At 34.0% G+C, this 25,891-nt stretch overlaps 4 protein-coding genes, 1 long non-coding RNA gene and 1 pseudogene across 6 annotated transcripts; 3 read left to right on the top strand and 3 right to left on the bottom strand.

Annotated features, from left to right (window-relative positions):
- Positions 1–2,573: 2,573 nt before the first annotated feature.
- Positions 2,574–4,906, bottom strand: LOC106367405 (protein transport protein Sec61 subunit alpha). Of its 2 annotated transcripts, none has more exons than XM_013807168.3 (7): positions 4,784–4,906; positions 4,181–4,534; positions 3,879–4,106; positions 3,442–3,796; positions 3,235–3,359; positions 3,022–3,157; positions 2,574–2,932 (listed from the first exon to the last, which is right to left on the bottom strand). In XM_013807168.3, exons 2-7 carry the CDS (start codon positions 4,522–4,524, stop codon positions 2,693–2,695), a joined length of 1,428 nt encoding a protein of 475 aa, XP_013662622.2. In that variant the 5' UTR covers positions 4,525–4,534; positions 4,784–4,906; the 3' UTR covers positions 2,574–2,692. The 2 variants fall into 2 exon arrangements, with proteins under 2 accessions (XP_013662622.2, XP_013662624.2); XM_013807170.3 differs by having other exon boundaries at positions 4,628–4,829.
- Positions 4,907–8,418: 3,512 nt separating this feature from the next.
- On the top strand, positions 8,419–11,714 carry LOC106364694 (protein GRAVITROPIC IN THE LIGHT 1). Its single transcript, XM_013804217.3, has 2 exons — positions 8,419–9,265; positions 9,349–11,714. Exon 2 carries the CDS (start codon positions 9,876–9,878, stop codon positions 11,337–11,339), a length of 1,464 nt encoding a protein of 487 aa, XP_013659671.2. The 5' UTR covers positions 8,419–9,265; positions 9,349–9,875; the 3' UTR covers positions 11,340–11,714.
- A 2,364-nt stretch (positions 11,715–14,078) lies between these two features.
- LOC125577928 lies at positions 14,079–19,146 on the top strand (annotated as a pseudogene).
- Positions 15,834–16,811, top strand: LOC106363258 (glutathione S-transferase T3-like). The gene has a single exon (XM_013803033.1). The coding sequence runs from the start codon at positions 15,834–15,836 to the stop codon at positions 16,809–16,811; it is 978 nt and encodes a 325-aa protein (XP_013658487.1).
- A 1,477-nt stretch (positions 19,147–20,623) lies between the features above and the next one.
- Positions 20,624–21,833, bottom strand: BNAA09G26990D (precursor of CEP14). Its single transcript, XM_013804219.3, has one exon. It carries the CDS (start codon positions 21,088–21,090, stop codon positions 20,770–20,772), a length of 321 nt encoding a protein of 106 aa, XP_013659673.1. The 5' UTR covers positions 21,091–21,833; the 3' UTR covers positions 20,624–20,769.
- Positions 21,834–25,307: 3,474 nt separating this feature from the next.
- LOC125577929 lies at positions 25,308–25,752 on the bottom strand. Its single transcript, XR_007316303.1, has 2 exons — positions 25,580–25,752; positions 25,308–25,490 (listed from the first exon to the last, which is right to left on the bottom strand). It is a non-coding gene; the product is annotated as an uncharacterized LOC125577929 (long non-coding RNA).
- Positions 25,753–25,891: the final 139 nt, after the last annotated feature.

Consider the following 25,891-nt stretch of genomic DNA (forward strand, 5'->3'; position numbering starts at 1 on the left):
GAAAAGTGAAAACAATCTAATTTTTTATTTATACTAATAGCATTGTTTTTTAAAAAAAAATTTCAGGTGCAAGTTACATGGTTGTAACTGCACATTTTGTTGACCCGACTTGGCAGCTGAAGAAGATCATCCTTGGTTTCAAACTGGTCATGGATCATAAAGGTCAGACGATTTCCACAGTTCTTTTAGAATGCTTAGCTGACTGGGGAATTGAGAAACTGTTTTGCATTACGGTAGACAATGCCACTGCTAACACCTCTGCTCTTAGGCGTTTCCATAGTCAGTTTAGGTCAGTCTCGCCTGATGCTTTGGTATTAGATGGTAACTTTCTTCATATGAGGTGTTGTGCACACATTATCAACTTGATAGCTAGGGAGGGTCTAGGTGATTTAGGTGACAATGTGTTGGCAATCCGCAATGCAGTCCAGTATGTCCGGTCTTCTACCAATAGGTTAAACGCCTTTGACCAAAGGGTTACTACTGGTAAGATGACACGAGGAAGTCTCCCGATGGATGTTAAGACTAGGTGGAATTCAACCTTTCTCATGTTATCAAGAGCCTTGCAGTTCAGAGTGGCGTTTGATAGGATGGAAGCAGAGGATAGACTGTACAATGACTACTTTTTAGAAGTAGAAAATGGTGTTAAGAGGTGTGGACCGCCTGGTCTTAGTGACTGGAATGCTGTGGAGAAGCTAAGGAGGTTCCTGGTCATCTTTTATAATAGCACTTTAGTTGTCTCAGCTTCCTCAAAGGTGAACTCCTACAAATGCTATGGTGAGATTGTGACAATTGAGAGGAATCTCAACGCATTAGCTTGCAACTTAGACTTTGATTTAAAGTTGAAAGCTGAAGACATGTTGCAGAAGTTCTTGAAGTATTGGGATGGCATGAAGAATGTGAACAAGATGTTGATTCTTGCAGCAGTACTCGATCCCAGGAAGAAGATGACTTACCCAAGCTTCTGTTTTGAGACACTGTATGGAAAAGACAGTACAGAAGCCAAAGAAATGAGTGACTCTGTGCTTGATCTCCTTACAAGAATGTTCAACGAGTATGCTAGCCGGTTCAAAGGGGCTAATAGCGAATCATCTCAGGCGAAGCAGACTGAGACGGTGGCTGTTCAGGAGAGTCAAGATCATTTGGACAGGCTCAAGTTGGTTGTTGAAGACTTTGGGTATTTGAGAATGGACTCCGAGTACAAGAATCTTGTTGCTGATTCAGGAAATGAGCCAAGGGATGAGCTGGATATGTACTTAAAGGAACCAGTTGAGAATCAAAAGCTTATGATGGGATTCGAGTTTGACATACTCGGTTGGTGGAAGGTTCACAAAATGAAGTTTCCTGTGCTAGCAGAGATGGCGAGGGATTTATTTGCGATGCAGGTTTAATTACTTCTGTTGTTCCGTTGGTAGTTAATTTTTTTTTTTTCTAGAATGCTTAGCTGACTTGAGGATTTACTTGTGATGCAGGTTTCATCAGTGGCTTCAGAAAGTGCTTTTAGCACAAGTGGCAGAATCTTGGAACCATATAGGAGCTGTTTAACCCATTACTTGATCGAGGTTCTGATGTGCAGTGAGCAGTGGCTGAAAGCTGATATTAAGTTCTCTGAGAAAGTCCAAACAAATGAGCAGATTTTAGCTGAAATTGAGCAGCTAGACAAGCTTGAGAAAGGTATGCATTATTTATCTTGGTTTCTCTTACCATTTCATTTGATTGTTGGTGTACTTAACCAAGCTTTTGTTTGTCGCTTCAGAGTTTGGGACTGTGAGGATTGAAGACTGAAGATTGCTTTGGAACTTGGAAGTCTTTTTGTTTCTGTTTTGGTGTTGGCTTTGCTTTATATTTCAACTTTGATCTCATTAGAGATGTACTCTGTTTCGAGTGTTGCTTTTAAGGTTCATTATGAACAAGTTTGCTTTCTTTTGAAGTTTAATAAAGGTTCTTTTATGTTTTATTTTCACCATTGCAACTGTTCTGTTGATTATTTATTCTAGTCTTCGTCCCCATTTGGATATAGTTGTGTAAATAACTTGTGTTGCTTAAAGATGAAACACTTATAGACTCTTCGTCACCATTACTTGTGTTTGTGTAATGCATGCTATGCTTTGATTGATTTTTTGAAGTGTGTTTTAGTTTATGTCTATAAGTGTTTCATGAAACAAGATAACAGGTTCATTCTTTCGGGTAGGGATAGGTATTTCGGGTAGTATTAGTAGTTTGGATAACCGAAACCCGGTTTAGAACCGAACCCGGAAAGTAAATGGGTTTAACCGGGTTTAGGATGTGCTACAGAATCCGACCCGAACCCGACAAAACCCGAACCGAGACCGAACCGAACTTTTATAATACCCGATTGGGGCTGATTTTTGTAAACCCGAAAAACCAAAACCCGATTAGAACCGACCCGAACCCGAATGGTCACCCGATTGCCCACGCCTAATTGTTTCTTAATGATTTTCTTTTCTTTCAAAAGGTTACCTTTTAAGGATCTATCTGTTCTGTCAAACATGTTAAAAGGGTACCAGTATGTAAATACCGTAGGAAAAAAAATAACACAGAACTTAACATACTAATGGAGGTAAATCTGTTGGTTAATCAAAAAGTATATACCAGTTTGATGGTCTATTGAACCTTACAGTGGAGTTTCTCACTAGTCTCAACAAAATTTAACCTTTTATAAGACTCGATTCATTCAGAAGCCAAAGAAGCCAAGCTCACTCGCTTTTTCCTTCTCAAAAGTTTCGAAGTACTGATATATAATCGTCACAGCTAGTAAGATTCCAGTCCCTGACCCAATGGCTCCCATGAAATCAGCCAAAACAGTGAGTGCACCGATGCAAACTCCTCCAAAAGCAGCTGCCGTTGGGATATACCGGTTCAGCTCCTTCTGCAAGTTAGACTCTCTGTGTCCCGGCATCACCATTTGTTGTTCCTAGTCATTATATATTTCAATCAAGTGAGTTCCCAGACCTGGGCAGTGTTAAAAAACTTTTTGTCAATGGAACTGGGTTTCAACAATACCTTGAGCTGCTTGGCTACGTCTCTAGCAGAAGACCCGGAGACTTCAATCCAAGTCTTTGAGAAGAGGGCACAAGCGGTGAGCATGAAGACGATATAGAACAGAGCATGGAACGGATGAGCTGCCATCTCGGCGAAGCTGTAACCATAGAAAACATATATTCAGAAAACTGAGTTATCATTGTGTTGATGGGGACATAGTAATTGAGCATTTACCTTGCTGGAGCTGTGATCAAGTAAGCAAGACCACTAACTGGTATAGATTGTCCACTGTACTCTGATTCTTTCCACTGCCCCAATAGGTTTACAAAGAAATTTCCACTGAACTTCCTGTAGAGTAGCTGTTGACAAGGGACGGATATGAAAATTGTATTAGATAAAGGTTCTTTCCTAAAATCCTTTATGCGGAAACAAAGGAAGTACCTGAGAGATGAAGTAGAGGTTTGAGACGAGAGCAGATTGGAGAATGATTGGCATGTTGGAGGTGTAGAACAGCTTGATCGGGTAAGAGCCCTGTTGGCCACGGGCACTCTTTGACCTCACGGGCAACACAACACGGAAGCCTTGGAAGTAGATAACGATCAGGAATATCAAGACCGTAGCAAGCAAGTTGGTAACATTGGGAAGGTTTTGCCTGTAGAAAGCTTGTCTGAGCGCAGCAACCTTATTGGATTTAGTTATCAGCATATGGAACAAGGCGATCACAGCGCCTTCGAACTCAGCTCCTCGACCAGTGTTGATTGTTGTAGGACTAAATGATTTCCAGATAATGCTTTCACTGCGTCACCACAACAAAAGTTGAAAACTTTATGCATCTAAAAACAATCTCCCGCATAAAAGACTAACACTTTTAAACATACCAGATATTAGTTGCTATGAAGAGAGAGATCCCAGAGCCAAGCCCATAACCCTTTTGAAGAAGCTCGTCGAGGCAGATAACGATAATACCAGCAAAGAAAAGCTGGAGGATGATGAGAATAGAGTTTCCAACACCAAGCTGACCAACAGGACCGTACATTCCAGAAAGAACATAAGCAACAGCTTCACCAATGGCAATCAAAATCCCAAGAAGCTTCTGAGCACCATTCCTACAAAAACACACAACTCATGAGACAACAATTCTTGACTCACTCAATAACTCAAAATCATCACAAGTACTTACAAGAGAGCACGATCCTCACGAACATTGTTGTCAACCTCAATGATCTTAGACCCAGCCAAGAGCTGCATAACGAGACCAGAGGTGACAATGGGAGTGATACCAAGCTCCATGACAGTACCACGGTTGGAAGCAAGAATGACACGCATCCAATACAAGGGATCAGCCCCTGTGGTGGCGTGGATTCCGTAGAGAGGAAGCTGGCTGCAGACGAGGAAGATGAAGAGGGAGATGACTGTGTAGATGACTTTCTCCCTGAATGGAATCTTCCTGTCAGCACTCTGCACCTCTGGGAGAAAAGGCAAGAACGGCCTCACCAGATGCAATACTCTGAATCCTCCTCCCATTATACCTTTTCTGCAAACAGTCATAAGCAAGAACGATATAGCTACTTGTTAATTTGCTATTCAACGAAATTACATTCGATCACAGCCCATAGATTAGATCTACCTAAAATTTTCACGAAAATCTCAGATCTATATTGCGAAAAGTTGATAGATCATGGATGAATCTTTGTAACTAGATCAGGAAGCTAAATTATCAAGAAGGATCGGAGACGATTTGGGATTATCAATCTCTGTAGTTTAGGGATCGAAGAAGCTTTACCTCTCTGCGAGCTTGAGAGTAAGCGCTGCGAAGAAGAAGAAGAAGAAACGTGTTCCAAGATTTTTTCGCTCGAAGCTATTTTAAACAAGAAGATACATGTCATCAAACCAATTAGAATCGCACACGTGGCCGACTATGGCCAAGTGATGACGACTTGATTTTACACAAACAAAAAAAAACTCTTATCGATAATAACATTGTTAGTGGATGGGATTAATTAGTAGTTAATCCTAGACAATTTGGATAAAACAATGGACTTAAATTCAACACACTTGCGTTTGTTGTGTAAATCAATTTGTTGCAATTAGGCCCTTTGGTTGATTCTTTTGACGGAGTCAACTGATTACCTTTCTAAAAACTCTGCGTGTGGATTTGATTATTTCGGCATTGACCATTTTTATTGTTTTTACATTGGCTTCCCCTCTGTTTTTGATTTCTATTTTGTATTCATGCTCCCGTGTTCTCTTTTCAAGCATTTTCAACTTCTACCACCACTTGTAAGTTGTGATTAAATTTAGATTTCAAACAAAGAAATACATTGATTTCTTTCATATAAAATATATTAGTAGATTATCCTCTCCTAATGCAAGGGATAGACACAAATCGAATATCCGAATTTTTTTGAGATATATGTGATCTGTTTCGTCCAAATAATCAATTATCTGACTCAATTCGATCCGCAGCAACCAAGACATTTGGTGTTTGGATATCCAAATTTTTTATATCTTAAACGGATATTTGATTCAAACTGTAAAAAGAAATATTTTTTTAAAATAAATAAAAATCAAAGATAATATCAAATAGTATATTTTGTTACAAAAATAAGAAGATATTTATTTTTCAAAGTTTGATAAATAAATAAAGTATTTAATAAATAAAAACATTGTAAAACTTACATAAATATAATAACTATATTACTTTATACATAATTTTTTTATATATATAGCATATCAGATATTTGTTTCTAAAAATATTAGTATTTGTGATTTGTTTTGTTTCTCACGGATATTGCATATTAATATTTAAGAGGTGTTATTGGTTATGTAAGTTAAAATAAACTCTATTAGATTTCAAATAGGATAGATTTTAAATATTTTGATTCATTTTACAATCTAATATAGATGATTTATTTAGATATTTTAAATCTCTGTTAATGTATTTATAAATTCAACATAATATGATTTGATTACTATAACAGAATTACAATTAAATTTAAGGATTCTAAATTGAATTGCAATTCCAAAGTTTTAAAGCTAAAAAAATTATAAAATTAAATGAAATCACAAAAGTTATTGAAGAAAATATAAGTCATTCATATATTATTTTCTTAAATCTCCGCTTTGTATGCACGTTCAAGAAAAAAATATTATCATAAGATCACCATTAATACACAACGAAAACAATATTTTATATTTATTATTATGAGCAGTGAAAATATAATAGCTATCTGAAAGGAAAAAAAAATCCCAATTTGATCAATGTAATGCAACGAAAATCTGGGTTTGGTCAAACGATGAAATCTATTTTCTAGGTTTGATCAAATGATAGATATAGATGAAAATGTCAGATGCTAATTTTTTTTAACAAAATAGGATAAACGAATCGAATAACAATTTATAGATATTTTGACCAACCTGAAGCTTTGTAAATAGAACTAAAATCATTTGACAGCTCGAAAAAGGGATATATAGAGAGCATCTTTATCTTTTTTAGTTTCAAAAATTGTTATAATTTGAATACACTATGCAAAACAGAAACTCACATATTATGGAAATCGTGTCACATATTGAGTAATGAGTAGGGTCTGCGTTCTCAAATACCTGAGGATATTATTCCTCAAAAGTCAAAACTACCTCCTCTGCAACGTCTTTAAAGAGAACCCGGCCATGAGTATTCAATGAGACATATTGATTAAGCCCACTATTTTTTCATACAGAAAATAAAGGCACGATATTATCTATAAATGATGATGTTAATTATATATATGTATGTAAAAATAATTAAAATGACAACTACAAAGAATAAAGATTACTCCATCTCCCTATGTTTCATATTAAGTGTTGTTTTAGACTTGTGTACACGGATTAATGAAAAAATAATTTTGCATGTTTTCTATATAAAAACACAATTATCTATACACCTAACCATATTTCAACCAATAGAAAAAAAAAACATAATAAAGTTAATAAATTTTGCATTGAAAACCGAAAACGACACTTATTTTGTACCAAAAAAGTTTTTTTAAAATGACACTTAATATGAAACAGAAAGAGTAAAAGAAAAGGACACTTTAAATCCGCAGGTGACTGGAACGAGAAAATTTTTTTAAAAAAAAAATTAACAATGGCATTGTACTTCGTGGAGGGGAAACCTTAAACTTTTCTTGTAATTTGTAATGGCATTGTGAACAATATTTCAGTTTATCAAACATACAAGACACATATCATGATAACTTAGATTACCCGGCTTCACGAAATTTTAACATTTGTTGGACCCACCCACTAATTTATCCTTATGGCTAGCTTGAATTACGATATTCAAAATTGCTTTATCACTATTTTCACTTTTATTTTTATATTGTAGAAAATACAAGTGTTAGGGTCATTCCTAGATTGCGTTATACATAATACATATACACAGTGTATAATACACTTACATTTACTCTAAAGCTATATTTAGGAATTTTGTGTGAATAATTCAAATCGAATCCACTCCACTCCATTTTGTCTTTGAAACTTTGTAATCATCCTACCGTATTAGGCGACGTCCATTGTTTCTTAAAACTTAGGATATGCTCATATTATATGATAAGTGACCATAAGGCACACGTACATGTGCGTGTGTTGAATATTTGAATTGTATATATCTATGGTACTCAATACTAGTTTAGAGTATGTACAATAAAAATTCATGCATGCTTAGATTTTGAAACGTGCTTAAAATAAAAGGATGAGTTTTACTAGTTATAAACTAATTAAAAGCTGATATTATACATCTTTTTTGGTTGGACGAATGCTTATACTATACATCTCACAAACAAACTGAGAAACAATTTGGAAACTCGCATTTTACGATAAAACTAGTTAGAACCATTAGTTATTTATTTTATATTTTGATATATAAGCTCTTTATCAAGACACCAATTTTCTCACATTTGTTCCTTTTTACTATATATTTATCTGAAACATATTAGAATCTTATGTATTGGTTCAAAAAGAAAAAAAGTACTCTTATGTCTCATTTAAACATGAACATAGGATAAAAACAAATTATGCTACGCAGTGGCAATAGTAAATATGTCAAGACATAATTACATATGAGTGCTTATAATTAATTAATCACTGCCTTCTCCGACCAAAATGACCCGACCTTCAATATCCTTGTAAATGACGCTTACTCGTACTGTTAGTCTGTTACACATCAATGCACGCATACAAATCAAATGATTAACTTATTGTATTATACATACGCTTTCTGACTTTCTCTATACTGATATACAACATATAAAACAATATATGTAGTATAATTCTTTTTTTTGACAACGTAGTAGAAAATTATACTATAAAATATACAAAAGCAAAAGAGAATATATTATATTTATATTTGCTCTTTTAAAAATAATAATTAGGTCACTCTTTTTTCTTCTTTTTGCTGTATCAGACTCAGCCAACTTGTACTCTCCTAAGACCACCCGCAACGCGGGGTTTAAGTAGATCCTTAGCATTAATTCTTATGCGGGATTGATTAAAATATTAATATAAAAAAATCATAAGTTAAGAAAGAGTCCTTAACTAAGGAGATTAAGGATTTGGTCCTTGATGAGTTGGCAAAGTCCGATTGGTGAGGGTCAGGGTCGTGTTTTGTAAGGAGAAAAAAAAAAGAAGTCGCGACAATTACATAAAAAAAATTCCTCCGACGAAACAAAAGGTGATTCGGCGATCTTCGGTGTTGAAGATAAATCAGAGCGTTTTAGTTCATTATCTTTGCATTTGGAGTTGATGCATGTTGATTTCATCAATTTTTACGGTTCGATTGTGGGATTTTACTAGAATGAGGGTTTCAAATCGAATTGGGGATTTTAATCGAATTAGGATTTTCGTCTGGGTTTGCTATTTTCTTATTTCCGATTCGATTCTTTGTTGTTTCGTCGTCTGGGAATTGAACACATAATGAAAGGAATCAGAAGCAAAGATGATCTTACGGCTGCGTAAAGTTTCATTCTTTTTTCACTCAACTTTTTGATCCCTGTTTATATTTCCTTGTCTGAGAATCTTCAAGATTTGTTCTTTGGGTGATATTGATTTGATGAAAACCTGTTACAGACGTTGTTTCTGATTGGGTTTTGACAAACTTTGCAGCATGGTCTCAGCCTCAGGTGGTGGGTTGGCGTACGCTTTTGTGAGCAAAGGCTTGAAAGTAAGGCCTGCACACGCACTCTCCTGGGCTGTTTGCTACGCTGTTGCGTCAGGAACAATGTATAAGGTGATTGATTGATTGTTCATGAACCAATACAAAAAGAGTATACATATCTTTTTACTTACCACGGGTTTTTGTTCTTCTTTCAGGTGAAGGAAACAATCAGAGCAAGAAGTAAACATTCCACCAGCACCAGGGGCAAGGCTTTTGATACTTGATCATATCAAGAGGTTTGTTTACAAGCTTCTCTACTAGTACTCTCTCACATGGATCAAATATATGATAAACCGCAAGTAAGGAAAGCAGTAATTTGACACCAACCCTCCCTTTTATCTTATATGGTGGTTGTAATAACTTGGAGATATAGTTTCGAGAGACGTAACCTTGCTAGTTCATTCGCTGAAACTTTATGTTTGCTTTTAAGTAAAACCAACAATGTAACAGAAACTATTTTTTACAATTTTTTTACTTTTAAAATTTTTTAAATGTTTTACAAATTTACTTATTTTTAATGTTTTACAAATTTATTAAATGTTTTACAAATTTAATTATATTTTATTCCTAAGAATTCTATAATGGATAACACCATTGGACTAACAAATATGATTAGAGTCCTTAACTATTCAAACAAAAAAAATTAAAAAAAAAATATATTATTTTATTGTTAAGGATTCCAATGATGAGTAACACCATTGGAGTTGCTCTAAACTGTCAGAAAATACAAAATTCAAAAAACCCATTTGAATCTCCTCTAACAACACAACAAGATCAATTTTCAAGCTCTGTTTCAATGGACACACTGAAGAAGAATCCATCTGTCAGAAGAAAAAGCAAGCTAGCAAGAACGTTCCAGAAGGTATGCAGCCTGAGGACGACGTCGACGAAGGTCTCCTCCATGTTGAAGCCCCATAACCCAAACTTCTACGACGAGGATGACGACGGAGACTCCGTCTTCGATCTGAAGAGTCCTTCGAGCAGCAGGAGTGGAGAGCGACGGAGAGCGGTTTTAGAGGCGGTGGTTGCGAAGATCTTCGCCAGCACGACTTCTATTAAAGCCGCGTACGTAGAGCTTCAGATGGCGCAGCATCCGTACGACAACGCCGCGATACAAGCGGCGGATACGGCGGTGGTGGAGGAGCTTAGAGCGTTATCGGAGCTGAAACAGAGTTTTCTAAGGAAGGAGCTGAATCTTTCTCCGCAAGTTGCGATTATGCTCGCTGAGATTCAGGAGCAACAGAGCTTGATGAGGACTTACGATATCACAATCAAGAAGCTCGAATCAGAAGTTACAGAGAAGCAATCAAGAGTCGATTCGTTGAAGACGAAGCTAGAAGAACACTCGTCGTTCAACAAATCGCTGGAGAAGAAGCTCACGGAGGTTGGATCAGTCTCTCTGTTTACGAATTTGAATCTAAGCCACTTCGTTCAGATTCTAGGGTTTACGTTGAGATCCGTACGTAGCTTCGTTAAATCGTTAGTAAAGGAGATGGAATCGGCGAGGTGGGATCTCGACGCCGCCGCTTCCGTCGCAGCCCGAAACGCATCCACCGTCTTCGCAAGGCCAAGTCACCGCTGCTTCGCGTTCGAGTCCTTCGTCTGCGGGAAAATGCTGGAGAATTTCGAATCTCGCAGCTTCTCGTTACCTAACGTCGACGTGAAACGGAGCCGTGAGGAATATTTTAATCTAAGATCCGTTGACCCGATTCAGTACTTGACCCGGAACCCGGGTTCCTCCTTTGCGAGGTTTGTTCTTCATAAGTACTTGAGCGTTGTAGACGCGAAGATGGAGTGTTCCTTCTTCGGGAACTTGAACCAGAGGAAGCTGGTTAACTCGGGCGGGTTTCCGGATTCGGGTTTCTTCGTAACGTTCTGTGAGATGGCTAAACGGATCTGGCTTCTGCACTGCTTGGCGTTTTGTCTCAGCGAAAACGTCAAGGTGTTTCAGATCAAAAGAGGATGTAGATTCTCTCAAGTTTGCATGGAGAGCGTGAAAACTGGTGACGAGTCTCTCGTCTCCGGCGATAATGCGGATATCCGGGTCGGGTTCACGGTTGTTCCCGGGTTTAAAATTGGCCATGACGTGATTCAGAGCCAGATTTACTTATCTCCGGTGGCCGGTTTTCATCTCCCCCGTTCATGAAAAGATGATAAACACGCTGTCTTTTGACACGCCGGCGAAATAAAAGAGCGGTGGCGCGTGTAAAAGGAATGGTGGGACCTGTTTTGGAAGGCGTAAGAGAATGTGAGCGGTGTTAGAAAATGGCGGGAGGGATCTCATTAATGAATTAGTTAGTGACACACTGACAGTCTGACACTGTTACAGAAAATGATCAATGAGAATTTTGTTGTTGCTAAAAAAAAAAGAATTTTATTTTGTTTAAAGTATAGATTATAAAACCCAGCACAGTAGAATGCCATGGAAGTGGTATAGTATTCAGTATTCTATGTCTTGACTCTTGAGTTGGTCGGACCATGCATGTAAATATCTTTGGCAGGTAAAACTAACTTGTTTAAATTTGTTTTTTTTTTAGTTTTATTTATATTTAGTAAAAGATATGATGACAATAAAATGGAGTAACTTGGAAAGTAAGATTAGAATCGGTTTATAGGGTCCGAATAGTAATGAGTCTAATCGGACCGATTAGTAACTTTTTGACTGTAGCATCCAAAATTTTGCTGTAGAAAATTTTTTTGTAGAATTTTTGTTGTGGCTTTAGATTTTATTAGTGTAGAATTTTATGGAAAATTCTCAAAAGTTAATGTAAATATTTAGCTTTACAGAGCATTTGTACATCTGTAGGTTATATTAAAAGATGTGATTTTAAATTTTTTTAATTAAAACCTGATTGTTGTGAATTAAGTAGCGTAGAAATAAATGAAGTTGTGGACAGCCACTACCAATCATACTCATAGTCAAACATTTGGGTCAGAAATGGTCAAAACATTATACTAATCAATATAAAGTATGCATTGAATGGTATGTGTGAACTAAAGATATTAGAAAACGTGCGGATGATGAATAGGTAGGAGGAGAAAGAGTGAAAACTAAAGATTGCATTTGAGTAAGACCATCTCCAATGGTTTACTCTATTTTCTACTCTAAAATAGAGTTTGAATTTGCTCCAATGATACTCTATTTTAGAGCAGAAAATAGAGTGATGAACAACAAAAAAAATTACTCTATATTTGGAGTAAACCTATTTTTCACTCTATTATAAAGTGAGAAATAGTGTACCATTGGAGTATTTTCACTCTAAACTCTATTTTAGAGTAAAAAATAGAGTGGAGGTTGGATATGCTCTAAGAGCATCTCCAAGGAGACTCTATTTTTTCCTCTATAATTTACACTAAAATAGAGTAACTCTATTATAGAGTTGAATTTGCTCCAATGGTTCACTCTATAATAGAGTTACTCTATAGTAGAGTGAAATATTGAGTAATCTTATTTTTTTACTCCAAATATAGAGTGAAAAAACAAGAATACTCTATATTTTACTCTATTATAGAGTAACTCTATTATAGAGTGAACCATTGGAGCAAATTCAACTCTATAATAGAATTATTCTATTTTAGAGTGAAATATAGAGAAAATTATAGTGTACCATTGGAGATGGTCTAAGAGCATCTCCAAGGGGACTCTATTTTTTCCTCTATAATTTACATTAAAATAGAGTAACTCTATTATAGAGTTGAATTTGCTCCAATGGTTCACTCTATAATAGAGTAGTTACTCTATAATAGAGTGAAATATAGAGTAATCTTATTTTTTTACTCCAAATATAGAGTGAAAAAACAAGAATACTCTATATTTCACTCTATTATAGAGTAGCTCTATTATAGAGTGAACCATTGGAGCAAATCCAACTCTATAATAGAGTTACTCTATTTTTTAGTAAAATATAGAGAAAATTATAGTGTAGCATTGGAGATGGTCTAAGACCATCTCCAATGGTTTACTCTATTTTTTACTCTAAAATAGAGTAACTCTATAATAGAGTTTGAGTTTGCTCCAATGGTACTCTATTTTAGAGTAGAAAATAGAGTGATGAACAAAAAAAAAACAAATTACTCTATATTTGGAGTAAACCTGTTTTTCATTCTATTATAGAGTGAGAAATAGAGTACCATTGGAGCATTTTTTACTCTAAACTCTATTTTAGAGTGAAAAATAGTGTGGGGTTGGAGATGCTCTAAGCGCATCTTCAAAGGAACACTATAATTTCCTCTATATTTTGCACTAAAATAGAGTAACTCTATTATAGAATTGGATTTGCTCCAATGATTCACTCTATAATAGAGTTACTCTATAATAGAGTGAAATATAGAGTAATGTTGTTTTTTCACTCTATATTTGGAGTAAAAAAACAAGATTACTCTATATTTCACTCTATTATAGAGTAACTCTATTATAGAGTAAACCATTGGAGCAAATTCAACTCTATAATAGAATTACTCTATTTTAGTGCAAAATATAGAGAAAATTATAGTATTTCATTGGAGATGGTCTAAGGGGGTAAGACAGATGTGTGTGAGTTAAGACAATCAACCTACTGAAATAAATTGGCTAATAAGAGTCCACACACGACCGACCTAAAATATAACTTGTTGGACTAGTCAGCAATTAAAACTGTCGTTGTTTAGTTAATTCGTTTTATTTAATTTATATTATATATGGGATGGACATGGAGTCATATATTCGAAATTTTAAGGATATCCAAAAACTATGTATTCAAAATTTTAAGGATATTTGAAATATTCAAACTTCGGATATTTGTGATCCATTCTATTCCGTATAAATGATTATTTTTTGATTCAATCGAAAGAATACCGAAGATCCAAAAATCAATATTTTTATCAAATATATGATTTGATCCGTAAAAATAAAATTAAAATTTAATAAAAAATAAGAATATTCCATTACAAAAAAATTTAAACTACACATTATTAAAAAAAAAGTAATAACTAACTAATCAATTTAGTGGATAAAATATTATAAAACGCATATATATATATTAAATTATATATATAATATATATATGTATATCGAATATCCATCTTTGTCGTAATACGAATATTCTGATTTTTGTTAAGTCAGAATGAATAAGCGATAGAATCAAATTTTATAGAAATTTTGTCCCACTCATACAAATTCTTTTGGCGTGAATTGGTGATATAAGGTTCACCTAATACATTTTAGTTAATTGTCGTTAATTCTAACTAGCTGGCTATTTGATCTTAGACCATCTTTAACGCAGAATCTTAGTGGGGTTTTAAGGTTAATAGGTGATTTAAATTAAATGAAAAGAAAATAAAACTCAAGTTATCGATCCTTAATTAGTGTGTTCGGTTACCGATTTTAGTGGGGGTTTTATAGACACGTGTAAGCAGGATAGGGAAAGTATTTTTTTTAATTCAATTTTCCTTTATTTCTTTCTTCTCCTCTCACTTCGTGTTCTCCGTCATCAACAACTCGACAGACGAAACCGACGAGTGATTCAAACCCATCACCGATCCTCCACCACCGATACTCCGTCTGGCTTCGTTATCGTCTTCTCGTCTTCTCCGTGACAGAGGGCAGATCGAAACCCACCACGAAGGACGACGGTTCTCTTGCTCCTCACGGCGTCTCCTCCGTCTTCTCCGTGACAGACGGAGTCTCGAAACCCACGACCGATCCAAACCCACCACGAAGGACAACGTTCCTCTCGCTCCGTCACAAGAAGGTTCCAATCCCACAAAAGACGACGTCTCTCTCTCTCTCTCTCTCTCTCTCTCTCTCTCTCTCTCTCTCTCTCTCTCTCTCTGTCCTGAAGGCGCCTCCTCGGACGATGCAAAGCCACCACGGACGACGTTTGCTTCGGTCCTCACGGCGTCTCCTCCGACGATGCAAAGCCACCATGGACGACGTCGGCTTTGGTCCTCACGGCGTCTCCTCCGACGAGTGTCTCGGTCCTCACTGAGATCACTTCCCAAGTAATTAACTTGCTCACTTCATTCATCTTAATTAGTGTTTTAAAGATTATTTAGCTAGCGTAAGGATCAACATTTGGCTCTGTATTTTAGCTTAGGCTCTGTATTTAGCGTAGTGTGTTGAAGTTGGATCATGTCCTAAGTTCATTGTGTTGCTCGTTTTGACAGGGTTGAATCGATGTGAACAGGTTTACACATCCAGTGCTTGCGAGAAGCAAACACAACTTCAGATTGTCTTTGAGGTTAGTGTTCAAAACTTAAAATCATTTTCTTGGCATTTTCTTAATTGTTAGGGCCGGTTAGTAGTTAGTATAAACAATGGTTGTGATGAATGCTGGTTAGTGAATGGTTGTTGTGATGAATGTTTTTGATAGTAGTTAGCTTAATGAATGCTATAATTTTTAATGCTTGTCATAGTTGTTAGCTTTATGAATGCTTGTTAGAGTTAGGTAATAAATAAGTTAGATATGTGTCTACTCAGCTTTACTCTTTTCAAAGAGTAAAGACAGTGAAAAGAACCGTAACAACATCTTCTTCTCTTTTCATCTATAACAACATCTTCTTCTCTTTTCCTCTATAAAACCGGGAAAACATCTTCTCTTCCTTTTCATCAACCAACATCCTTCTTTGTACTTCTTCTTTTTCACTTGTTTGACATAGTAATATGGATTCTAGTAATCCATATAGTCACACGTCCAACTTTGTGGACCTTTTGAACTGTCAACAAGATTGTAACCTTCCCGAACCCTTTCCTTATGAAAGCGCTTCACAACTCCCAGTGTTCAGTAGTCAACCAACTGAACCTGCAAACACCAGTGCCGAACCAACTGAAGCTGCAAACACAAGCTTCTGTGGAGACTCACGTTCAGTGCGCAAAGAAAGAAGAAAATGGACTCCCTCTGATGATCTAGTGCTCATTAGCGCCTGGTTAAACACCAGCAAGGATGCTATAGTCAGCAATGAGCAAAAAGCAAGTACTTTCTGGGGCCGCATTGCCGCTTACTTTGCAGCTAGTCCGAAGGTGGCAGGAGGTGATCCCGCAGAACCTCTTCAGTGTAAGCAAAGGTGGCAGAAGCTGAATGATCTTGTTTGCAAGTTCTGTGGATCATATGCGGCAGCAACAAGACAGAAAACTAGTGGTCAGAGCGAGAGTGATGTTGTGAAACTGGCACACGAAATATTTTTTAATGATCACAAGATTAAATTTAATCTCCACCATGCTTGGGAGGAGCTCCGCTATGACCAGAAATGGTCTGAGCATGCGAGTAGTAAGCTTGGTGGAAAGGCGCAGAAGAGAAAGTGCGATTCTGGAGCAGAAACAGCAAGCTCTCAAGCAACTATCAATCTAGACGAGCAACCCACCAAAAGGCCAGCTGGTGTTAAGGCTTCAAAAGCAGCTTCTGCAAAGAAACCAATCGCAGATCATGAGGCTTCGTTAAAGTTTCAGACCATGTGCTCTATGAAAGAGAAAGACTTGGCCCTGCAAGAGAAAGACTTGGCCCTGAAAGAGAAAGACTTGGCCCTGCAAGAGAGAGTTTCGAAAATGGCTCTGCTTAACAGCCTCATTTCAAAAACAGACACACTTTCTGAAATAGAACAAGCAGTAAAGACTAAGCTTCTTAAAGAGATGCTGGATAACTAGGTGTATGTGTTTAAATCGAGTTCTTGTGTAATGTATGTGTCATCTTCTGTTCCTGTTATGATAAAATGTTTTCCAGTTTATGTTTATGTGTTTAAATCGAGTTATGTTCCTGTTCTTGAGTGAAATGTGTTAAGTGAAACTTGAGTGAAATGTTTTAATTATATGTGTTATGTGTATCTTATTGCCTTTCTTCCCGTGTGCAGAGAGAAAGAAGTCTGGAGACAACAGAGCCAAAATTCAAGTATTATGTGAGTTGAAGTCAAGAGTCACGAGTTGAAGTCAAGACAAAATTCAAGCTGTAGGTTTGTACGTCCGTGTCATGCCTTTTGTATGTTTCTGTCACGAGTTTTGTATGTTGAAGTGAGGAGTTTTGTATGTAAGTGTCACGAGTGTCTGGTTAACAAGTTGTATGTGTCACGAGTATTGGTTGTGTCACTCTTCTCTCTTGCTCTATATAAAGCATTGTAATGCATTTCATTGTTTTCACTCTACTCTCATCATCTAAAGTTTTCATAAATCATTGTCACTCTTCTCTCTTTCTCACGAGTGTAGGTTGTCTCTTGCAAAACACAAGTTACAAATTTTTCTCTTCCACTACAAAGTTTTATTGTCTTCCCCTTGATAACAAAGCCATTCTCTTTTATCACAAAATAAAATTCTCTTCTCAACAAAAATAAAGTTTTTTTCTCTTCTCTTTCAAGTTACAAAGTCTTCTCTTTTTTCACCAAATAAAATTCTATGGCTTCATCTTCTCATAATACTTTTGAGGGGGTAGATGATTTTGATCAATATTATAATCAGTATTGCAATCAATATTTTGATCAAACGTTCGAGGATTTGTGCATAAATCATGATGATCAAGAAGATACAAGGAAGAAAAGGAAAAAACGAGTCCACATTGAAAGAAATCGTGAAGAAGGCAATGTGCGTTTATGGAATGATTATTTCAGCGAAACACCAACATATCCTCAAAATCTATTCCGTCGGTGATTTAGAATGAACAAACCATTGTTCATTCGTATTGTTGATCGACTCTCCAATGAAGTTGAATTCTTTCGACAAAAGAAAGATGCTCTCGGAAGGTCTAGTCTTTCTCCACTTCAAAAGTGTACAGCAGCCATTCGTGTCTTGGCATATGGTAGTGCGGCTGATGCTGTTGACGAATACCTCCGTCTCGGTGAAACTACTACTCGGTCATGTGTGGAACATTTTGTGGAAGGAATAATTTCTTTATTCGGCGTTGAGTACCTAAGAAGACCAACACCCGCTGATCTTCAACGTCTACTTCAAGTTGGTGAGTTCCGTGGATTTCCCGGGATGATAGGAAGCATCGATTGTATGCATTGGGAGTGGAAGAATTGTCCCACCGCTTGGAAAGGGCAATATACACGGGGTTCAGGAAAACCCACAATTGTTTTAGAGGCGGTTGCTTCGTATGATCTATGGATATGGCATGCATTTTTTGGACCTCCAGGTACCTTAAATGATATCAATGTTCTTGAACGCTCACCTGTTTTTGATGATATAATAAAAGGTCAAGCTCCAGAAGTCACTTTCTCTGTCAATGGAAGAGCGTATCATTTGGCTTACTATCTCACCGACGGTATTTATCCAAAATGGGCAACTTTTATCCAATCTATTTCAATGCCACAAGGGCCGAAAGCGGTTTTATTTGCTCAACATCAAGAAGCTGTCCGAAAAGATGTCGAGCGTGCTTTTGGAGTCTTGCAAGCTCGATTTGCCATTGTTAAAAACCCTGCGCTTTTCTGGGATAAAGCCAAAATTGGGAATATTATGAGAGCATGTATCATTCTCCATAATATGATCGTTGAAGATGAACGAGATGGATATACTCTATCTAATGTTTCAGAGTTTCAACTAGGAGAAGAGTCTGGAAGTTCACATGTCGATCTCGATTATTCTACGGATATGCCTACAAATATCGCCAATATGATGGGTGTTCGAACAAGAATTCGTGATCGACAAATGCATCAACAACTCAAAGCTGATTTGGTTGAACATTTATGGAGTAAATTTGGACGTGACGAAGACAACAACTGAGTTCAGAATGTTTCTTTCAAATTATTCTCGTTTATTTTAGTAATCCTTGCTTTTAAAATTTTTTTTAAAATGTATGTTTAAAATGTTCTATTTTATTATGTTTTATTTAATAAATAAATTTTATCTTAAAAAAAAAATTATTAAGAACCCCTATTTAAGAAACTACCATTGGAGTCTACATTTTTGAAAGTTTCTTATCTAAAGTTCTTAAGTACAAAAAGGTACAATCAATTAATTAAAAAAGCATTAAGAAACTCATTTGGGGTAATAGGGTTAAAGATGGTCTTAAGAGAAATCACCTCATGACTCATGTGTGTAGAAAACCGAGCTGGGTGAGAAAGAGCTTCGATCTTATGGTTCTAAGTTTCTAACCAACTTGTAAACTCTGCGTCAAGGGCATGTCTCAAAATTGCATTGTTTTTTTTTTTACATTGTTTATACTTTATAATGACAAGTTGTATCTAAGACTCTTGCGTATGATTCTATAAATTTTATGTTTTTGATTTTATACTAGTTTGTAATTATGAGCTCTAAGATTACTATAAAGTAGAACAAAAAAAATAACGAGAAATGGCATTCATTGAATGTGTATGTGTTTCTAATGACTTGTAATAATTCGTGTAATTGAGAGCTTACATGTTGAGTTTATTGAAAATGAATAAATTTATGTAGGCTAAGACAAAGATCGAGACATCATATAGGAAAGGTAACATATATATTAAGAAAAAAAGATACAACAATTCTGAAGAAGCTTAAGAGACTTTCAAAGAAAATTGAGTATCCTTTCGACAAGAGATTAATAAAGCAAAGAGAATGTAAATCTAAGTCGTGCTATATTTATTTGAGACCTACTCACCAAACTCATATCTTATCAGGATAGTTATTCCACGTCAAGGCCATGATAGATTGATAGTATGATACTACTGATTACTGAAATGGAAAAAGGAAACATAATCGTCCTCATTTACGAGAAACTATAAGTTCACTAAAAGAAACTAAAAGTGAGGGGGTAGCGAAAGGCAAGCAGTAGACACGTCAAATGAGTTCACGAGGGATAAGGAAAATGTTATATAGGTAAGTCTTAACTGAGAACGCAATGCGGGCCGACTCATTCTATTACTGCGGGCCGCCGGCCCATCCCGACAATCGATTGTCAGTTGTCACAATCGTGCGGTGAACATTATATACCTCCACACGTACAACACCTTTCATTTGGGTACTACTACTATGATTGAAATGTCATAAATATAAACCATGGATAAAAAGAGGTTTCAATCAAGTATTTTTCTTTTCATTTGGCTCTCAACTTCTCACTATAGAATCAATATCCAATTAAAGTTTCAATTAGAATCTCCAATATGGACTTCAATATTAAATACAAAGACTTTCCACTAGTTTATTAAAATCCGTTAATAGTACAATATAAACATTATTACTATATTGATATTGTTTATAGTACTTCTATTATCTCTCTATGTATTATTGTAAACCCCCTCATCCACTAATTTCAAGACCATGGGTGTATGTAAATGTTCAAACTCATCAAGTACGTCGACTGAATAAGATTTACTAATCTCGGCCAATAGAGACAACTTGTTACAACATTAGACCCCCAAAACTTGTTACAACATGAAGAAAAGTAAAACAATGTTATTATTACAAGATGGGATATAAATTTAAAACCGTGCCATATTGAACCAATAAACTTTTGATTATTTACTCATGGAAAATTTTTGGCAACGCGAAAAACGTAATTTAAAAAAATAAAATAAAAAAGAATGTATAAAGTCCCTAAACAATGGTCTACCTCGTGGAAATTTCGTATCATAATATAGTCAGAAAAATAATGTACTAAACTTTTTAAAATTGGAAAAGGAATCTAATCTAACGAAGACTATCAATGGCCAACGCCCGGACTTGGAACGGATTGCAGAAACCGGTCAACGGTGGAAAGATGTCGAGATCGGGTCTTCACGGCTGAGATGGCGGCGTGACCCTTTTTGCTCGGCGTCGAGTTTGGGATTTTGCCCTTTGGCAAAGCTGCTAGCGTAGTGGTGTTGGTCACGTGAGGTACATGACTCTTCTCTTCTTCTCTTACCGTCAAGTTCTCTTGTTTTTTCATCTCCAATAGCTTTCTTGAAGAAACCGGTGACGGCAAGGCCACGACGATGATGACAAAGACAATGAAGATCCCGATGGTTACTAGACGAACGGCCATGAAAATCTTTGGGTATAAATTCAGAGAAATAGAAAGAGAGAGAGAGAGAGATGAATTCTATATAATTCAAAGACTTAAGGTTGCTTTAAAAGTATGAAGTATTATGTATATATATAGCCAATATAATAGAGAGAGAAAGACAATTCCTATTTTAGAATGTTGATTAATGTATGAATTGGTGGAATCACTATTTGTCTTTTGTGTTTGTTTTTCTTTCTTTTGAATAGAAGAAGTCTAACGTGAGACTCTACCACATGCATGCATAGCAAATTAGTATAACTTGGTTATAATTTTCAACAATATGTTTTCCATCAAATTTCATTATATTGTCATTCGGAAAAAGTGAATTGAGAAATACAGATCAAACGTTCCAAGAGTCATGTAAAAACCTAATAAAAAATATTCTTGGAGGTTTCAATTGTACATAGAAAAATGAATTAGATTCTCAAAAGTCAAAGAGGAAATTTTAGACAGCAGCCTGAAGAGGAAAAAGTGAAGTTATCATCCGCAAAAAGATGAATATTACCAAACAATTGTTATCCAAAATGTGAAATGTACTTAATTTGTAAGGAGGCTAAAGTCAAAGATCAAATAAAAACTATAAGAAACGAAGACGATCATTTTGACTTGAAAAGAAACGGATTAGTCATCAACGAGAGTACAAATAGTTTAATCAGTATGCAATAATCAGAATAATCTTTAGTGAATCAAGTTGAGTCCTAAGTACGTAGTGAATCAATTTAATGCTGTTAGACTTATTTAGTTAATTAGTTAGGTAGGCTAATTAAATCTCCGGGGATACGATATTACGTACGACTAGATCTTTTTTCCGCGCTACGCGCGGATTATGTCTTATTATATTTTATATTTAAAAATGATTTGGATTATTTTTCACTAAAATATTCATAAAATATGCAAAAAAAAGTAATTGACAGTAATTAGCGATGTTTGGTTGTGATTCTTTAGGTTGATGAATTCCACTTTATTTCTAACTATTGTGTATTTTACTGCATAATTATACACCTATGACTTTAGCTTCATTTCAGACAAATATATAAATATTTTTTTATAAATGTATTCTATTTCAAAAATATTTTTACTATATGTTTGATAAATATTTGAATGATAATAGTTTTTGATAACTAATCAAATTCACTCACCTAAATCTTTAAATCTTGAATCAATATCTTTTTTTTTAATGAACTTACTTTTACACTATTATATAAGCAAAAAATAGAGTAAAATTATATCATTTTACTCTTAATTTTATTTTAGAATAAAAATATAAATTGAAGTTGAAAATGCTCTAAAACGAAAAAAAAAACTTACTGCAGGGATATAATGAATACCTATGTTTGAAACTGATCCAATGGTTTTTTTTAGAGCAGTTTGGTGAGTCGTTACAAATATCTGCATTTCTTCTTATGACTCATTGTTATGTTTCTCTACTCTTTTGTATCATATGGTTTTTTAAGTACTATCAAAAACTGGTCTACGCTGCCCATTGTTTAAAAAATATTATTATTATTATTATTATTATTATTCTGGTTAAACAAATGGTTAAACAAAATGAAATTAAATTTTCAATACAAAATTTTAACTGACACAATGTATGTAAAAACAGTTGGTTACATTATTGTAAACCATATTTATAACTGAAGAAATACCTACTTTTCTAAAATACCTTGATGAAGTCTATTAAAATAAGAGAGTTGTTCTTTCTAGGTATTAAAGTGTATGTAACATCCCTTACTTATTCATAAACAACCTTAACAACTTCTGTTTTTTTGCATATGAATTTGGAGATGTGTGTCCTTATACAGTGTATTGCCTTATAACATTTGTTTGTACTGTTTGCTAAGTATATTGTTGTTTTTAGTTGACCTTAGGACATTTTCAACTCTACTACATAATTTATTTCAAAATAAAATTTGGAGTAAGAAATGCTATAACCTTATTCTATTTTTATTTTATAATAGAGGAAACATGGATAACTCGATAAATAGAGTAATTATTTTATTTTTTTTGTCTATTACTTTATTTTCACTCCATTTTTAGAGCATGGTTAGAGAGTAAATTCAATTCCATTATAAAATTACTTTATTTAGGAACAAAAATGAAGTTTTATATTGGAAATGTTCTTAAAGATATATGATGTGGAGTTAGCCTATATTTATTACCACTGATATGTACTACAATATCTGTAAATTCATAAATTCTATTCATTTTCAAAAATTTCTTCTTGTTTATATGCTTTTAAAAATAAGAAATTTAACTTTAACCATTTGTCCATATTATTGTTTGGTTTTATGTTTATTACTATTTTTTGAATGACTAAACTGATAATAGTAATACATTTTTTATCTAAGTAGATTAAGACCATTCCTAATTTATCGATCTATTTGTGTGATTTTATATTGTTCTCAGACGGTTTATGTGGGCAAATAATTTAAATTTTCATAGAGTTACAGAAAATAGAGTGTATATCTTTCTTGTTTATTTTTTTGTACTGCATCCGTTTTTTTATTATTTGGAACTACCCTTTTTTTACCACCATTCTGCATTTTAAATTATATTCTTTTGACTAAATATTTTAAATTATATTACTGGATTGGAAAACGTTTTGGTATTATAGTAAATTGAATTTTTTTTTCTTCGCCATTTTTTTGAAGAGAAAAATAGTGTTGAATTTTTTTATTTAACAGATCTTAAAACTAAATATTAAAAAAATTTAAAATTATATAATTTTTACTGTATACTTATGTGTTTCACTTAATAATTTAGTTTTTTTAAATAACTTGTAAACTATTTGTGAATGAATTTATTTGGAAAATATTTTGGTATTATAGTAAACTGAATTCTTTTTCTTCACTATTTTGTTTTGAAGAGAAAAATAGTGTTGAATTTTGTGATTTAATAAATCTTAAAATTAAATATTAATTAAATACAAAATTATATAATTGTTAGTGGATACTTTTGAGTTTCACTTAATAATTTGTTTTAAAAAAATAACTTGTAAACTATTTGTGACTGAATTTAATCATCACAAATATACAATCAACTTACTCCGGAATTTATCTTAAAGTTTGTACTTGTATTACATTTTATTTCGTAGTCGCTTGAACATAATTTGCATTATAGTATATAATTTAACTTCGGAAATTTAATAGTACAATAAAACTCTTAATAATATTGGAACTATGATAATTTATTAATTTATAGAGCTATTAATTTAGAGAAATTTTCATTTTTAGACTTATATTTTAAAAATATATTATATTTAAAAGAAGGAATGAATGCTTTCATAATAATATATATTAGGTAAAACTTTATAGATTTGAAGTTCATCAATATTTATGATATTATTTGATACTAAAGTAGACCCTCTATAAATTAATAAAAAATTCCGGTCCCAAGTTCGGCCGGTTCAAAATATGACACAAATCAATAAAATAAGAAGATAATATGTTCTTAGAAAATCCTATGTAAATATATGGTCTCATTAAAATCATAAATTAATAATATATCTATATATACATTTCATATAAGTACAAACCAAATATTATATTATTGATTTTATATTCACAATAAAAATACTTCTATTTTTTCATAACATTTCAATATATTTTGATAATATTTAGTAAAATTATATCGAAAAACCACATATAAGTTATATAAAACATAAAAATATAAACCAAGTAATATAATAAAACAATTTGAAAGTCAATTTTCTAAATTTTTTATTTATGTATATATGGTATAAATAAAAATAGAAAAAAGTCGAAAAGAATCGAAAAAGAAACTTTTTGTAAATTAATATCTCTATAAATTAACATAATTTCAAAGTCCCAACATTATTAATTTATAGAAAATAATGTTCAATTTATAGATGTTCTATTGTACATTGTATGTATGTTGAATACATATGGAAGTATACAAATGAGTTTTTATATGTAATTTGATAAAGCTACACCAAAATATTGAAATGAAAAATAATAATTAGAGAAACAATTCATTTTGAAGATTAATAAATTACATACCACTCTTAGATCAAATTGAATCTACTTTACATGTTTTCCTAAAAAGATCAATCCTTTTTTATAAAAGGGTCCATTAAGCTATAAAAATACCAGTAATCTAGGTATAATTCTGAAACGAAGAAATAAGTCACAACTTGCAAAACACTTGGAAGAGGAATTGGCAAAGAACGCAGGAAAAACTTAAATAGGTCTTTACCAATTTTGAAAATCACTAAGGAAAAGGTTAAAAAGCAAGTACAATCTTACCGACTAACGGCAACTTACGCCAATGAACATAATTCCAAAAACATAGTATAATTACAAAACACAACTTTGGTTTCCTTAGTTCCTAAGCTGAAGCTTACTTCTGTAGCCGGACCCCTACAAACAATAATTGTCAAAACTAAATAAAGATAGAAGAAATAAATATGGATCATGGATAAAAATATTGGAGAAAGATAGTTGCGCACCTTGTCATCAAATATGAAAACGCCTTGGGACTTATTTTGTCCATTCATCATTTAACAAACAATTTAGATAACACTGTTTGATTGCAGAGATAAGTGTTCATATATAACCACTATCTATCAGAAAAGATTATCATTTCAATATAATATTAAATATTTAAATAAATTAATAGTAAAATATATAAAGTAGCTTAATAAGCAATAATGGTAAGCAAATCTGCGCACACAACTATAGAAGTTGCTGGAATAAGGAGAGACACTTACAGCCACAAGTTTAAGAGTCTGATCTTTTTCCAGTTTCATCCTTACCACCTG

Source organism: Brassica napus, chromosome A9 (genome assembly GCF_020379485.1).
Source record: "Brassica napus cultivar Da-Ae chromosome A9, Da-Ae, whole genome shotgun sequence".
Lineage (NCBI taxonomy): Eukaryota > Viridiplantae > Streptophyta > Magnoliopsida > Brassicales > Brassicaceae > Brassica > Brassica napus.

What these genes read in the sequence shown, in the direction of transcription:
- LOC106367405 (XM_013807168.3), bottom strand. Translation starts at nt 4,524, where the DNA reads ATGGGAGGAGGATTCAGAGTATTGCATCTGGTGAGGCCGTTCTTGCCT. An exon ending in CGTGAGGATCGTGCTCTCTT is followed by an intron (nt 4,107 to 4,180) that starts GTAAGTACTTGT and finishes GTGTTTTTGTAG; the next exon opens with GAATGGTGCTCAGAAGCTTC. An exon ending in TTGATCACAGCTCCAGCAAG is followed by an intron (nt 3,158 to 3,234) that starts GTAAATGCTCAA and finishes CTATGGTTACAG; the next exon opens with CTTCGCCGAGATGGCAGCTC.
- LOC106364694 (XM_013804217.3), top strand. Translation starts at nt 9,876, where the DNA reads ATGATGAGTAACACCATTGGAGTTGCTCTAAACTGTCAGAAAATACAA.
- LOC106363258 (XM_013803033.1), top strand. Translation starts at nt 15,834, where the DNA reads ATGGATTCTAGTAATCCATATAGTCACACGTCCAACTTTGTGGACCTT.
- BNAA09G26990D (XM_013804219.3), bottom strand. Translation starts at nt 21,090, where the DNA reads ATGGCCGTTCGTCTAGTAACCATCGGGATCTTCATTGTCTTTGTCATC.